Consider the following 15,242-nt stretch of genomic DNA (forward strand, 5'->3'; position numbering starts at 1 on the left):
CTGAGCTCCTTGCCTTCTGTCCATTAGAAATGGTGTTCTGGGATGTTATAGGAAGCCCCTGAGAGTCATCTACCCTGCTATAGCGTTGGGCAAAAAAAATAAAAAAAAGGTTAAATGTGATTTCTGTTAATAAATGACCACTAAATGAAGGGACCCTGTTGTTTTTTACCCAAGTTTAACAATGAAAACTATGCATTGTACTTCAAGCAGAGCTACACAAGTCTTGTATTCTTGTCCCATGTAATCCTCTGTTCACATGCCTGTTTATTTTTTCTGCTAACTGAAATGCACTGGTTCCACTCAAACCCCAGGGGTACTGAGACCAAACATTAGACATGAAAGATGTTTTTGGGCAATCCCATATCTTAAACAATGCTGCCCTGTACAAGAAAAAAATAAGTGTATATAGACATATATATGCTGTTTTTTTTGGTTTTTTTTGCCCAGCAGTTTACAAGCCATCTCTAGCAGTGATTCATACTGTGCAATTGTTACTGTATTAATCACTCAGTGGGCTTATAGCAGACCTAAGAAGCAGATGTTCTTCGCAATTTATAATACCGTATAATGTACAGCTGTTTGAAAGTCTGTTTTTTGGGGGTTTTTTAAGCCTTAAATGATTGCTGAGGAAGGAGAAAAACCAGGACCATTTAAAGTAACTTCTTATTTTGGATACATTTTAGGATTTACCAGCATGGATATTTAATTGAATAAAGTCATCCAAACTTTGAAGTTAACTTTTTGTGTATATTTTCTGTTCCTGTAGTCAAACAACATGTAGCCATCAAAAACACAATTAAACACTACATACATTTCCCTCATTGTTCAACATGACAATATTTATTAAAAACAAAGTAGTTTTCTTTGTGTCTGCCAAACCTAGATACAGATTGCAATTGGAGCAGGGAAATAAATGAACAGAAACCTGTGTGAAATTGGTTTTGTTTATTTTGAGGCTCTGTCCTGTTTTGTTTTATGAACTGGAATGCTTGTACAATTTTCTTGAAGATTTGAAAGGTAAATCTGTCATATTTAAATCAACTGCAAGATTACAATCACAGTTTAGAGAGATGGACTAGCAAAAGAAAATGCAGTGTAAAGACAAATCACCTGCGAGCAAAGAAAACAGGAAAAGGTGGAAGAATAAACAATGGGCAACATACTGCAGCACTTTATACAGTGGTAGTCTTCAGAAAGCGATCTGCTCTTTCCACAATATCATATAATCCTGTATAAAGGTTACTGCAGTAACCGGTTGGAAAAAAATACAAGGATCAACATTCACCACCTTTCTAGGTTAACAAACATGCATATTACAAATACTAAAATGAATACCTTAGGCACTACTGCATGATTTTGCTAGTCCTGTAACACCATCCCTCTTTTTTTTTGTCTGCACAAGAATATTTAAAATATGTTACATTGGTGATTTTAGGCTTATGTGTGGCCAGTTCTGCTCACATTTTGTGATGTGTTCCATTTACTACTTTTAGTTACAAATCCAGACACCTCAGCTTGTTCATATGAAATAGGAATAGTTAGGTGTGCTATTTCTTCTGCTTTTTCAGTTTTGGCTTGCGTATCTTTTGGGGGTTAGGAATCACCTTTTTTATTTTAAGGGGTTGCAAAGTTATCACTTCTTCACTTTTCAGCTCCTCTTCTGGCGAATCCTCACCAAGCTTCCGCTTCTTGAGCGGCTCGTCAAACCCTTCCTTCGGCCCTCCTTGTGTGACAGTTTCTTCTCTGGAAAGACTTGTATCTTCCGTGGCAATTTTACTATCTTGATGAATCCAAGAAACCTGCAGTGAAGGGACTTTTGGTATTATGGCTTTGACTTCATCAGTGAAGCTTTCCGAGTTTCTTTTGAAGCCCAGTGCCAGGGCACACTTAAGACCCAGCACAGCAGCTATATTCTCACTCAGACGTGGCACCTGACAAGCAGGGACTGCACGACATACACTTAGCTGAATTAAGTGAGTGGTCATATGAGCAGGCTTCACAGATTTGCAAACTAACACTAGGCAAAGTTCGTTCTTTTCCAGAGCCCGGGTTACTTCGTTGATTCCTATAGCCAACTGTTTTCTGAGAGACAGGTCAGTCCATCCTGGTTCTGTTACTGGAGGCATGCTTTCAGGCATCTCTTTCTTTTCTTCATGGGGAGTTTGCTCAAGCTCCATTTGGTCGCTACTTTCTGATTTTTTAGCAGTTTGGCATTTTCTTTTTCGTTTTGGAGGTTCCCTCTTGTGCAGACCAATTTGTTTAAATTTGTCTTGTAATAGCTGCAGAATAAAATGCATGTCCGCACTTGGCAAAGGGCACCATGCAATACTGTATGGACTGTTGAAAGATGTTTTGGCAGGTACCTGCTTTACTTTTCGTACAGGTGTTGACATATTTCACTGTGTGTGTTCGCACCTACTTTTTAAAACTGAAAAGAGAAAGAGAAGAAGATAATTGAAGGCTGTCAGTTTTCTGTTTATTTGTACGAGTCATTTAGGTTGGGTAATTTGGTACTTTTTGTAGATAACACATTTGCATGGCTTGTTTTTTTATTGCTACTTGGCTGCGCTTTTGTTAAATGTTTTAGATAACACATTATGTTTTAAAAAAAAAAAAAAAACTTGCATCTTGTTTTATCCAAACTCGTTTTCTTCTAGGTTCTCAGCAACAAAACCTTTACAATACGTAATTCAATACAAATAATAATAATTTAAAAATGTATATTAGCAGTTGATCTAGTATGCTAAAAAATAAAATAAAACCGGGAAAACGGTACATGAGTTAGTTAGCCACATGCATTTCTTACAAACACAGTTGACTTTAGCAAGAATACGTCAAACACTAAATAATACATTTATAAACAAATAAGTATCTAAACGTAACGCAAAACTTACATTTTACTTTCCAACAAACTGAAAACATACAGAAGATCTTCGGACATCTGCTTTCACGGGTGCGGCCATTTTGGATTGCTTTCAACAACTTTATTGCTCTGTTTTACAACAGCCAATCACAAATTTATAAGCAGTTGTATGTTGTAGGTGGGTATTTTGAGACTGCTTGCGAGATTTAAAACGAGGTTACAATTAGGAATGGAGGGTTGTTAGCAGGATTTAAAGATGTATTACAGTTAAGATACGGAGGATTTAAAACAGAATTGCAAATTGTGGCAATTTTTTTTTCTGCACGAGAATATTTAAACTTAACATGGTCACAAATATTTTAGCAAATGTTACATTGTGGCGAAATGTAAAGAGGAAATGCCTACACACAAAAACCCCAGAAGAATGTGTCAGTGACCATAAGGATTTCGTTGTGGAAGACAGCTAAGGAAAGAAGGTACAACTTGTGTGCAAGTACTGTCGAGTTACTACTGTATATATGTTGACAGAAAAAACCCAAAAAGTAAAGTAACCGAAAACAAATTTCATACAGTATATCAAAAACGAAAGCCCCGAAAAGTAGAACGCCAAGATAGCTCAGAATAAACACACAAAATAAATAAATAAATAAATAAAATGAATAAACATCGAAAAACAGAAGACCTAGGTATACTGTACTTATCACCTGTGTCATGGGTGGTTGGAGCATAGAAAGCTACAATGCGGATTATTTATAGTTCAGTTTAATTTGAATACATACTTCAAAAATAAATCGCTGTGTGTGTGTGTGTGTGTGTGTGTGTGTATATATATATATATATATATATATATATATATATATATATATATATATATATACACACACACATACATACATACATACATACATACATACATACAGTGGTTTGCAGAAGTATTCACACCCCTGCAAAGTTTTCACATTTTGTTGGCACCTGAGCGTACTCCACAACGCGTTCAAATTAGGTTTTACATGTAGAATCTACACAAACTACTCCACATTGACAGTGTTAAAAATGCATATAGAATATAAATAAGATTTACAGAGAAAAACAGATTAATCTCAGTTGCATAAGTATTCAGCCCCTTTGCTACTGCAGCCCTAAATCAGCTCAGGTCCAAATGATTTCAGCCTGTGTGTACTCAAAGTGGTTTATCTTGTAGATAATGCCCCTCCGGTATACAAAGACTTTCAAGCTGTAACTCTTATAGTGATCCAACAAAGCAACCATGAAAACCAAGGAGTTTTCGAAACAAGTCAGGGATAAAGTGGTAGAGAGGCACAGAGCAGGAGAAGGGTACATGAAAATTTCAAAGGCGCTGATTATCCCTCTCAGTGAAGTCCATCATTAAGAAGTGAACCATCCAGACACTACCCAGATCAGGTCGTTCTCCCAAACTGAGCAGCCGGGCAAGCAGGAAACTGTTTCGGGATGTCACTCTGAAGCCAACAATGACGTTGAGAGATCTGCATTGTCTGAGATGGGAGTCAGTGTTCACACATCAACAATAAGCCGGTTCCTACACAAAGGGCCACAACTGGTGGCAAAAAAGAAGCCATTACTCAAAAAGCCTCATCTTAACGCACATATGGAGTTTGTGAAAAAGCATGTTGATGATACTGCAGACAGGTGGAAAAAGGTTTTGTGGTCAGACAAGAAAAAAATTGAACTTTTCAGTCTAAATTAAATTAATTAAAATAACTAAAATAAATAAAGTCTCTTAGTTAATACCGTAGACTCCCTGGCCCCAGTCAAGACTAGGTACGTCTCCTACACCAACCGTGCGCCATGGTATACTATGGAGCTGCACTCTTGAGAATTGCTGTCGTAAAATTGAGCGTATATGGCAGGATTCTGCTTTTACTGTCCATCTACACTCCTGGAAGGAATCTCTGGTTGAATACAGGGCTTCTTGGCAGCTGCCAGATTGAGCTATTTTGCAAATACTGTTTCTAATAATCAAGATAATCCTAGACACTTGTTCTCTACTATTGATAGATTGTTAAAGCCTAACTGTACCTCCACATTACCTACTTCACATCAGCTATGCAATAGTTTCTTAGAGTTTTTAAAGTCTAAGATTGACAATATCCACCTACACCTTAGTAACTCTTCTCAGACTTCTCCTGCACAATCTCTCGGTCCGTCTGGCTTTGCGGGGTCCTCTCTATCCCGTTTTACACCTCTCACTCTTAATTCTCTTACAGACCTGGCCCTTTGTATGAAAGCCACCGGTTGTCTGTTGGATCCTATCCCCTCTGTTCTTTTTAGTCCTGTTTTGAGCTGCACCTGCACCTTGGAAGTCTGCATCACCCCTAACAGACTGAAAGCCACCAGGGAGATAGAAGGTCAGAACAGCTGGGTTCAGGTAGGCAGAAGCAGGGAAAAAAAAAAACTTCGTCAAACACAGAAATCAAAACAACCAACAAATTTGAGTCACTTCAGAAACTTTGTCAAACACAGAAATCAAAACAACCAACAAATTTGAGTCACTTCAGAATTTTGATGAGCAGAACCAACAACAAAAGAACAAAAGGAACACCATCCAGGACCTTATTGACAGTGGTGACCAGACAGCAAAAAGAAGGGAGGTCATGATTGTTGGGGACTCCATATTGAGAAACACAGCAAGTTCAATTCGCAGTTTGGACCCCCTTACTACAACAGTGTTCTGCCTTCTGGGAGCCTTTGTCAAGCACATCACTGAGAACGTGGACAGGCTCCTAGAATGAACAGGAGACGACCCGGTAGTAGTCTTCCACATTGGTACAAACAACATTGGAAGAGATAGACCAAAATCCCTGCAAAACAAATTCAGAGAGCTAGGAAGGAAATTAAAAGAGAAAACCAAAACTGTGGTATTTTCTGGTATACTACCAGCACCTTGCAAAGGACCATATGGACAGCTGGAAATAATTAATCTAAACGCATGGCTGAAGACGTGGTGCACACGGGAAGGCTTCACCTGTCTTGATCATTGGACCACATTCTACAACGAGGACTATCTGTATAGACGGGACGGACTGCACTTAAATAAAAAGGGAACCAGTCTACTTGGAGAAAAGATCCTCGAGCAGGTTCAGAAGCATTTAAACTAGAAAGGAAGGGGGGAGAAATCAACAAAAAAACAGAAGGGAGACCGCATCAAAACAAGGACAACAACTCAGGTAAGACAACCATTAAATGTATTTATCTAAATGCTAGAAGTATCAGAAACAAAATTCTAGAACTTGAAGCTACTGCACTAACAAGTAACTATGATGTGATAGGTGTTACAGAAACTTGGTTGTCTGAGAGTGATGGGGACGAATATAATATGTGGGTATACACTGTATAGGAAAGACAGGCAGGACAGAAGAGGAGGAGGGGTAGCGCTATACATAAGAAACAGTCTTGAAGCCCAGGTGTTAAACCTGGACAAAGAAAATAAAGCCAAATCAATATGGGTCAGAATAACGGACAAAAATTCAAAGGGCATAATAATAGGAGCATGCTATAGACCGCCAGATTCAGACGGTGAGCAAAATAATCTGTTATACAATGACATTAGAAATGCATGTAGCAAAGGAGAAGCCATACTAATTTCAACTTCCCCCATATAAAATGGGAAAACCCGGTGGGTAGCACGAAGGATGAAATTGAAATGGTGGAAATGACAAATGACTGCTTCCTAACACAATTTGTCAAGGCACCGACTAGAGGGGAGGCATGCCTTGATTTAGTCTTTTCAAATAACGAAGACAGAATAACTAAAACAGAGGTCAGAGAACCACTAGCAAACTCAGACCACAACATGGTCTCATTTGAAGTGTTTTTTAAAACCCCAAAAGTAATGACTAAAGCTAAGGTTTACAATTTTAGAAAAGCAAACTATGAAAGTATGAAACAGAGACTAACAGAAGTAGATTGGAGTAAAATAGAGAAAAAATCCACAGATAAAGGATGGCTGTTCTTCAAAAATGTAGTACTAGAGGCGCAAAACAATTACTTCCCTAAAGTAGACAAATCTAAATGTAAAACTAAATTTCCAAAATGACTTAATAGATCAATTAAAAAAATATTCAGCGAAAAAAGGCACTTTACAGAGCGTTAAAAAGGGACCAAAAAGAAAGTACGCAGAAAGAGTACACGGAACTGCAAACGCAAGTCAAAAAGGAAGTTAGAAAGGCCAAGAGAGAAATAGAAATGAACATTGCTAAGGGGGCTAAAACCAATTCCAAAATGTTTTTCCAATATTACAACAGCAAGAGAACGTTCAAAGAGGAGGTTAAATGTCTAAGAGATACATATGGCAAAATCGTAGATGAAGAAAAGAAAATAGCAAATATATTAAATGATTACTTTTCACAAGTTTTTACAAAGGAGGATATGGACAACATGCCCCACATGTCATCCAGTTCCTATCCAGTTTTAAATAACTTTAGCATAACCGAGGCAGAAGTGTTAAAGGGACAAGGAGCTCTTAAAATAAACAAATCCCCTGGGCCGGATGAGATCCTCCCAATAGTACTCAAAGAAATGAAAGAAGTTATTTACAAACCACTAACCAAGATCATGCAACAGTCTCTTGACACAGGGGTGGTACCGACAGACTGGAAAATTGCAAATGTAATACCGATCCACAAAAAGGGAAACAAAACTGAATCAGGTAACTACAGACCAGTAAGCCTGACTTCTAGTATATGCAAACTTATGGAAACTATAATAAGATCCAAAATGGAAAATTACCTATATGGTAACAGGGTCCTGGGAGACAGTCAACATGGTTTTAGGAAATGGAGATCGTGTCTAACTAACTTGCTTGAATTTTTTGAGGATGCAACATCGTTAATGGATAATTGCAAAGCATATGACATGGTTTATTTAGATTTCCAGAAAGCTTTTGACAAAGTCCCACACAAAAGATTAATTCTCAAACTGAACGCAGTAGGGATTCAAGGAAACACATGTACATGGATTAGGGAGTGGTTAACATGTAGAAAACAGAAAGTACTGATTAGAGGAAAAACCTCAGAATGGAGTGTGGTAACCAGCGGTGTACCACAGGGATCAGTATTAGGTCCTCTGCTATTCCTAATCTACATTAATGATTTAGATTCTGGTATAGTAAGCAAACTTGTTAAATTCGCAAACGACACAAAAATAATGGCAAACACTGTTGCAGCAGCAAAGGTCAGAACTGGGCAGACACATGGCAAATGACATTTAATAGAGAAAAGTGTAAGGTACTGCATGCAGGAAATAAAAATGTGCATTAGAAATACTGAGATACTGAAATTGGAGAAGGAATCTATGAAAAAGACCTAGGAGTTTTTGTTGACTCAGAAATGTCTTCATCTAGACAATGTGGGGAAGCTATAAAAAAGGCCAACAAGATGCTCGGATACATTGTGAAAAGTGTTGAATTTAAATCAAGGGAAGTAATGTTAAAACTGTACAATGCACTAGTAAGACCTCATCTTGAATATTGTGTTCAGTTCTGGTCACCTCGCTATAAAAAAGATATTGCTGCTCTAGAAAGAGTGCAAAGAAGAGCGACCAGAATTATTCCGGGCTAAAAGGCATGTCATATGCAGACAGGCTAAAAGAATTGAATCTGTTCAGTCTTGAACAAAGAAGACTACGCGGCGACCTAATTCAAGCATTCAGAATACTAAAAGGTATTGACAATGTCGACCCAAGGGACTTTTTCGACCTGAAAAAAGAAACAAGGACCAGGGGTCACAAATGGAGATTAGATAGAGGGGCATTCAGAACAGAAAATAGGAGGCACTTTTTTACACAGAGAATCGTGAGGGTCTGGAATCAACTCCCCAGTAATGTTGTTGAAGCTGACACCCTGGGATCCTTCAAGAAGCTGCTTGATGAGATTCTGGGATCAATAAGCTACTAACAACCAAATGAGCAAGATGGGCCGAATGGCCTCCTCTCAGTTGTAACCTTTCTTATGTTCTTATGTTCTTAATATTAATTGTGAAGTGCTCTGAGATGACTGCTTTTAAGTGTGTTCATGTTGTTGTATATTCATTGGTACACAGGCTATAAACGGGTCTGTGTAACACAAGTGTTTAAAATGTATATTTGTATTTAGGCACAAGGATTGCACAGCACTTCACGTGCAAACAAAATGTAATTATATGTGAGCATGGGGAATTGCACTTTATTAATTCACTTGCAGTTGTACCGCGACTTCAATTGAATGATTGATTAGCAATCGTGTCTCGGTACAACTGCATAAAAGCAGCATGTTTTCACTCACTCGGGGTTGTGTGTTCGGTGGGTGGAGAACGGGATTGGAGATGGAGGTAATTGTAATAATAATAATAGTAATAATAGTTAAAATAGAAGCTCACCGTGTTTTGTCTGTTTGTCTTTGTTTGTCTTTTTGTTTTGGCTACGAGTGACGTGTCCTGTGTTTTGTTTGTCTTACAACCTTTTGTTTTCTGTCTGTCTGTTCATTATTAAATGCTGAGCGAGACCATTCGCTCAGCTTCACCAAACTCCACCTCAGTTGTTTTTTTCCTGGTTCCTGGTTTTGGTCTGACATCACCCACTTCAGCCATCTTTGTGACAGTGCTATACAAAATAAAGTTTATTATTATTATTATAAATTCCAAGCATTACATCTGGTGCAAGCCCAACACTGCACATCACCCAGTCAACACCATCCCAACTGTCAAGCATGGTGGTGGCAGCAACATGTTATGGGGATGCTTCTCTTCAGCAGGGACTGGGAAGCTTGTCAGGGTAGAAGGGAGAACGGATGGTACAACGTACAGGCAAATCCTTGAGGCAAACCTATTTGAGTCAGCCAAGACTCAGAAAATGGGGAGGAAATTCACATTTCAGCAGGACAATGACCCAAAGCACAAACACTGGAGTGGTTGAACAAGAAGAGAATTAATGTTTTTGAGTGGCCCAGTGAAAGTCCTCACTTGAATCCAATCGAAAATGTATGGTGAGACTTGAAGATTGCAGTCCATTAGCGATCCCCAACAAACTTATCAGAACTGGAGCAATTCCTACTGTGCAAAGCTAGTAGAGACCTATCCAAAAAGACTCATAACAGTAATTGCTGCAAAAGGTGCTTCTACCAAGTACTGACTTAAGGGGCTGAAAACTTATACAAACCAGTAAATTTCATTTTGTACATTTTCTTTGCAAGTTTTGTTGACATTTAACCTTCTCCACATATAGCAGTGTTCAGTTTAACACCTACAGCTTTGAATAAAAAAATAAATATTTGAAAAACTGTGCACAAATTATTTATGATTCAGCAAAATGTGACATTATTGGTAGGGGGTGAATACTTCTGTAAACTACTACATATACATATATATATATATAAACAAACCGTGGTTCCTGCAGGCGGAAGATTCTTATAGGCAGAGTTTGCGAACCCGGGACCTCCCACTCTGAAGCATAGCACCGTTACTGCTGTACAAAAGAGCCGGCTCCCTTGCAAGAGCAGATATCGTGCTTATGTCTTTTCAGATTGCATCATCACCAGCCCTGACCGCTACCCCCGTGCACACTACACTCTCCCCTGCCAGCCTCAAGTCGGAAGTCCTCGGAATTGATCACCAGGCTACAGGCTTCCAAGTGCACGGCTGGGTACCTGCATCCCACTTCGAACACCCGTAGTGCCATCCCTTTTCTTTACAGAACCAGCAATAAAGTCGCTGACAAGGTGAGTGTCGTTTAGTCTTCTTTTATTTATTCACCATTTTACAACCTTAAGTCCACCACTGACCCGTGCACAAGCGCAGTCCTCCGCAGCCGTGCAATCTAACTAACCCCATTCCCTCCCGGCTGCGCAGACACACTCACATGCATATAAGCTTAACAATACAACACGTACAACATATAATATATAACTTCTGAGCCACCAGTTGTCTGGGTACTAATTAGTATCACACATGTCTCCAATCTTGTAATCAGCAATTCAGCCTAGAAAAGTAGTCACTGTGCTGTTTGGTATCATTGTGTGCGCCACACTGAACATGGACCAGAGAAAGCAAAGGAGAGAGTTGTCTGAGGAGATCAGAAAGAAAATAATAGACAAGCATGGTAAAGATAAAGGCTACAAGACCATCTCCAAGCAGCTTGATGTTCCTGTGACAACAGTTGCAAATATTATTAAGAAGTTTAAGGTCCATGGAACTGTAGGCAACCTCCCTGGGTGCGGCCGCAAGAGGAAAATCAACCCCAGATTGAACAGAAGGATAGTGCGAATGGTAGAAAAAGTACCAAGTATAACTGCCAAAGAGATACAAGCTGAACTGCAAGGTGAGGGTACGTCAGTTTCTGATCGCACCATCCATCGCTTTTTGAGCAAAAGTGGATTCCAGGAAGACTCCACTTTTGAAAGAAAAACATAAAAAAGCAGACTGGAATTTGCTAAAATGCATATTGACAAGCCACAATCCTTCTGGGAGAATGTCCTTTGGACAGATGAGTCAAAACTGGAGCTTTTTGGCAAGTCACATCAGCTCTATGTTCACCGACGAAAAAATGAAGCTTTCAAAGAAATGAACACCGTACCTACAGTGAAACATGGAGGAGGCTTGGTTATGTTTTGGGGCTGCTTTGCTGCGCCTGGCACAGGGTGCCTTGAATCTGTGCAGGGCACAATGAAATCTCAAGACTATCAAGGCATTCTGGAGAAAAATGTACTGCCCAGTGTCAGAAAGCTGTGTCTCAGTCACAGGTCATTGGTCCTCCAACAGGATAATGATCCAAAACACACAGCTAAAAGCACCCAAGAATGGATAAGAACAAAACATTGGACTATTCTGAAGTGGCCTTCTATGAGTCCTGATCTGAATCCTATCGAACATCTATGGAAAGAGATGAAACGTGCAGTCTGGAGAAGGCACCCATCAAACCGAGACAGCTGGAGCAGTTTGCTCAGGAAGAGTGGGCCAAACTACCTGTTTACAGGTGCAAAAGTCTCACTGAGAGCTACAGAAAACGTTTGATTGCAGTGAATGCCGCTAAAGGTTGTGCAACAAAATATTAGGTTAGCGTCCCATCATTTTTGACCATGTCATTTTCATTTGTTTTATTATTTACAATATTATGTTGAATAAAAAACCAAAAGCAAAGTCTGATTTCTATTAAATATGGAATAAACAATGGTGGATGCCAATTACTTTTGTCAGTTTCAAGTTACTTCAGAGAAAATTGTGCATTCTTCGTTTTTTGTGGAGGTGTACCAACAAATTTGAGCACGTCTGTATATATATATATATATATATATATATATATATATATATATATATATATATATATATATATAAAAACACGGCTTGGAAAATAACCACCTCTGGTTGGTTCAACAGCATCACATGACCATGCGTATATATAGCGTATACCATAGCTTGCATACTAATGAACCGCTTTACACTGAATAAAATCACTATGCGCCCCTACATTCTAAATTCCATGACAAACTGCCATTTTATTTGTTATTAGTTACAAACCACTGCCAAAAAGGAGTGGCATTTCACTTATTTCCTTTAATATATTTGGGGGTGAAAATCCACATAACTGGTACAACACCAACTTTGAGTGAAGACAGCAGTCCATCTGAAAAAAAAAAAAAAATAAAAAAATAAGTGCACCAGCAAGCACAGACACAACAGTTGATGAAGAACTGTGGCAAAGTGGCTGGTAAGGGGAACAGGTGTTGCAGTGATGCGGTGCAGGAGTGACAGGCAGACAGCGGTAATCCAGTGAAAAGTGCTTTATATCTTTTCCAGGTCTGGTGACCGTAAAATAAACAAATCCCCAGCGATGCACAACAATGTCTAACACATGGAGATAGCAAAAACAGGGCACAGTCCCAAACAAAACAAACAGACGGTCAGCAGTCCTGGGTGAGTGCAGTCGTGATGGTGGTCAGTGCGAACACAGATAGTGTGGTGTGCAGGGGTGCTCTGGACAGTGCTGACCCTTGGCGACAGCTTCGGAGTAGTGCTTTAACTGTCTGGTGGTGAAAAAACACAGACAAACAACAAAACAAAGCACGTAATTCTCTTTAACAACACGAGCTCCTCTCTCAATCCTTCTCTCTCCAAACGTTAACCAAAACAAAGGAAAAGATCAGCGTTACCCTGGCCCTTATATGTACTCCCGCACGACATCTAGGTAAACGGTTGCAGCTGTGTTATTACTTGCAGCTGCTCCTCGTTTATCTTTCAGGTCAATACGGTCTTACAGCAGAGTCTTGCTTCTTTCCAGGCTGACCGACTTCCTGGTCCCGGAAACAAACTGTCAGGCCAGCCCTTCCAGATACTTTTCCTCCCGTTCTTTAGCACCCTCACAGGTAGGGGGGGAGATTTATCGCTAGAACTCATTGTATTTCTGTCACAGGAACATATAAATGAAATTAAAAAACAAAGCTTGAAAAAAAACACACCAAAAAAAAAAAACTACAGCATGGGCTGGTTAATGTACTTAAAGAAAAAAATATGGACATTCATTTCATGGAAATAAATCCATAAAAATCTCAACAACATAAGGGAATTTTATGCCACTGCAAGAAGTTAAACTAAGGAACAGTATTCAGACTCCAGTTTTATAACGCTGTGCTGGACTAAACACATATTTTAACAGTAGTTAAGTTTTAACATCTCTGCTGACAGCGGGTTTAAAACCACCAGTAATGTATTTATGTCAGTCAGGAAAACTCTTAGAAAAGCTGGTAACGACAAGGCCAGACACGACCCCCTGAATTACTGGCGTGGATTTTAAACATCTGCGGGAAACTGAGGTACTATCCCGACACCGCAGTCGGATTGGTGCATAAAGTCTGGTTCGATCGTCAACTTAATCTGGCATGACTTAGACGTGAGGGTGTCCGACAACTAACAAAAACATATTTTGAGATCCAAAAGCCTGAAAACTTAGTAGAATATGTGTGCCCCGCATATAACGAGTTTACAAACTCACCTCAAGATTCGGCTTCAGTCTCTATTGCAGCTGCTCTCCTACTTCCTTAATATCATTTGAAACTCTGCCCATCATCGCAGCTTGTATTCAGTTCTCCAGTTTCTAGTGAGATGGCACTTTCGATGAAGAAATTAATAATCTAATTATAATTATCTAAAATAATCTAATGTAACGCAACAACTTGAAAGATTTTACTGAGTTACAGTTCATATAAGGAAATCAATCAATTGAAATAAATTTATTAGGCCCTAATCTATGGATTTCACATGCCTGGGAATACAGATATGCATTTGTTGGTCACAGATACCTTAAAAAAAAAAAAAAAAAAAGGTAGGGGCGTGGATCAGAAAACAAGTCAGTATCTGGTGTGACCACTATTTGCCTCATGCAGCAGAACACATCTCCTTCGCATAGAGTTGATCAGGCTGTTGATTGTGGCCTGTGGAATGTTGTCCCACTCCTCTTCAATGAAGTTGCTGGATATTGGCAGGAACTGGAACACGATGCCGTACACGTCGATCCAGAGCATCCCAAACATGCTGAATGGGTGACATGTCTGGTGAGTATGCAGGCCATGGAAGAACTGGGACATTTTCAGCTTCCAGGAATTGTGTACAGATCCTTGCGACATGGGTCCGTGTATGCTGAAACATGAAGTGATGGCGGAGGGTGAATGGCACGACAATGGGCCTCAGGATCTCATCACGGTATCTCTGTGCATTCAAATTGCCATCGATAAAATGCAATTGTGTTCGTTATCTGTAGCTTAGCCTGCCCATACCATAACCCCACCGCCACCATGGGGCACTCTGTTCACAATGTTGACATCAGCAAACTGCTCGCCCACACGACGCCACACACGCTCTCTGCCATCTGCCCAGTACAGTTGAAACCGGGATTCATCCATGAAGAGCACACTTCTCCAGCGTGCCAGTGGCCATCGAAGGTGAGCATCTGCCCACTGAAGTCGGTTACGACTTCAAACTGCAGTCAGGTGAAGACCCTGGTGAGGACGACGAGCACAGAAATGAGCTTCCCTGAGACGGTTTCTGACCGTTTGTGCAGAAATTCTTTGGTTGTGCAAACCCACAGTTTCCAGGTGGCTGATCTCAGACGATCCCACAGGTGAAGAAGCCGGATGTGGAGGTCCTGGGCTGGCATGGTTACATGTGGTCTGCAGTTGTGAGGCCGGTTGGACATACTGCCAAATTCTCTAAAACGATGTTGGAGGCGGCTTATGGTAGAGTAATGAACATTCAATTCTCTGGCAACAGCTCTGGTGGACATTCCTGCATGCCAATTGCACGCTCCCTCAAAACTTGAGACATCTGTGGCATTGTGTTGTGTGACAAACTGCACATTTTAGACTGGTCTTTGGAGGTAT

General features: G+C 39.9%; 1 protein-coding gene across 1 annotated transcript; it reads right to left on the reverse strand.

Moving 5' to 3' along the window:
• Positions 1-818: 818 nt before the first annotated feature.
• LOC121313184 (ribonuclease P protein subunit p38-like) lies at positions 819-3,064 on the reverse strand. The gene is made up of 2 exons (XM_041245480.1): positions 2,895-3,064; positions 819-2,428 (listed from the first exon to the last, which is right to left on the reverse strand). Exon 2 carries the CDS (start codon positions 2,391-2,393, stop codon positions 1,548-1,550), a length of 846 nt encoding a protein of 281 aa, XP_041101414.1. The 5' UTR covers positions 2,394-2,428; positions 2,895-3,064; the 3' UTR covers positions 819-1,547.
• Positions 3,065-15,242: the final 12,178 nt, after the last annotated feature.

The sequence above is a fragment of the Polyodon spathula genome, chromosome 3 (assembly GCF_017654505.1).
Source record: "Polyodon spathula isolate WHYD16114869_AA chromosome 3, ASM1765450v1, whole genome shotgun sequence".
Taxonomy (NCBI): domain Eukaryota; kingdom Metazoa; phylum Chordata; class Actinopteri; order Acipenseriformes; family Polyodontidae; genus Polyodon; species Polyodon spathula.

Excerpts from the sequence above, each read along its gene's own strand:
- LOC121313184 (XM_041245480.1), bottom strand. The coding sequence starts at position 2,393 with ATGTCAACACCTGTACGAAAAGTAAAGCAGGTACCTGCCAAAACATCT.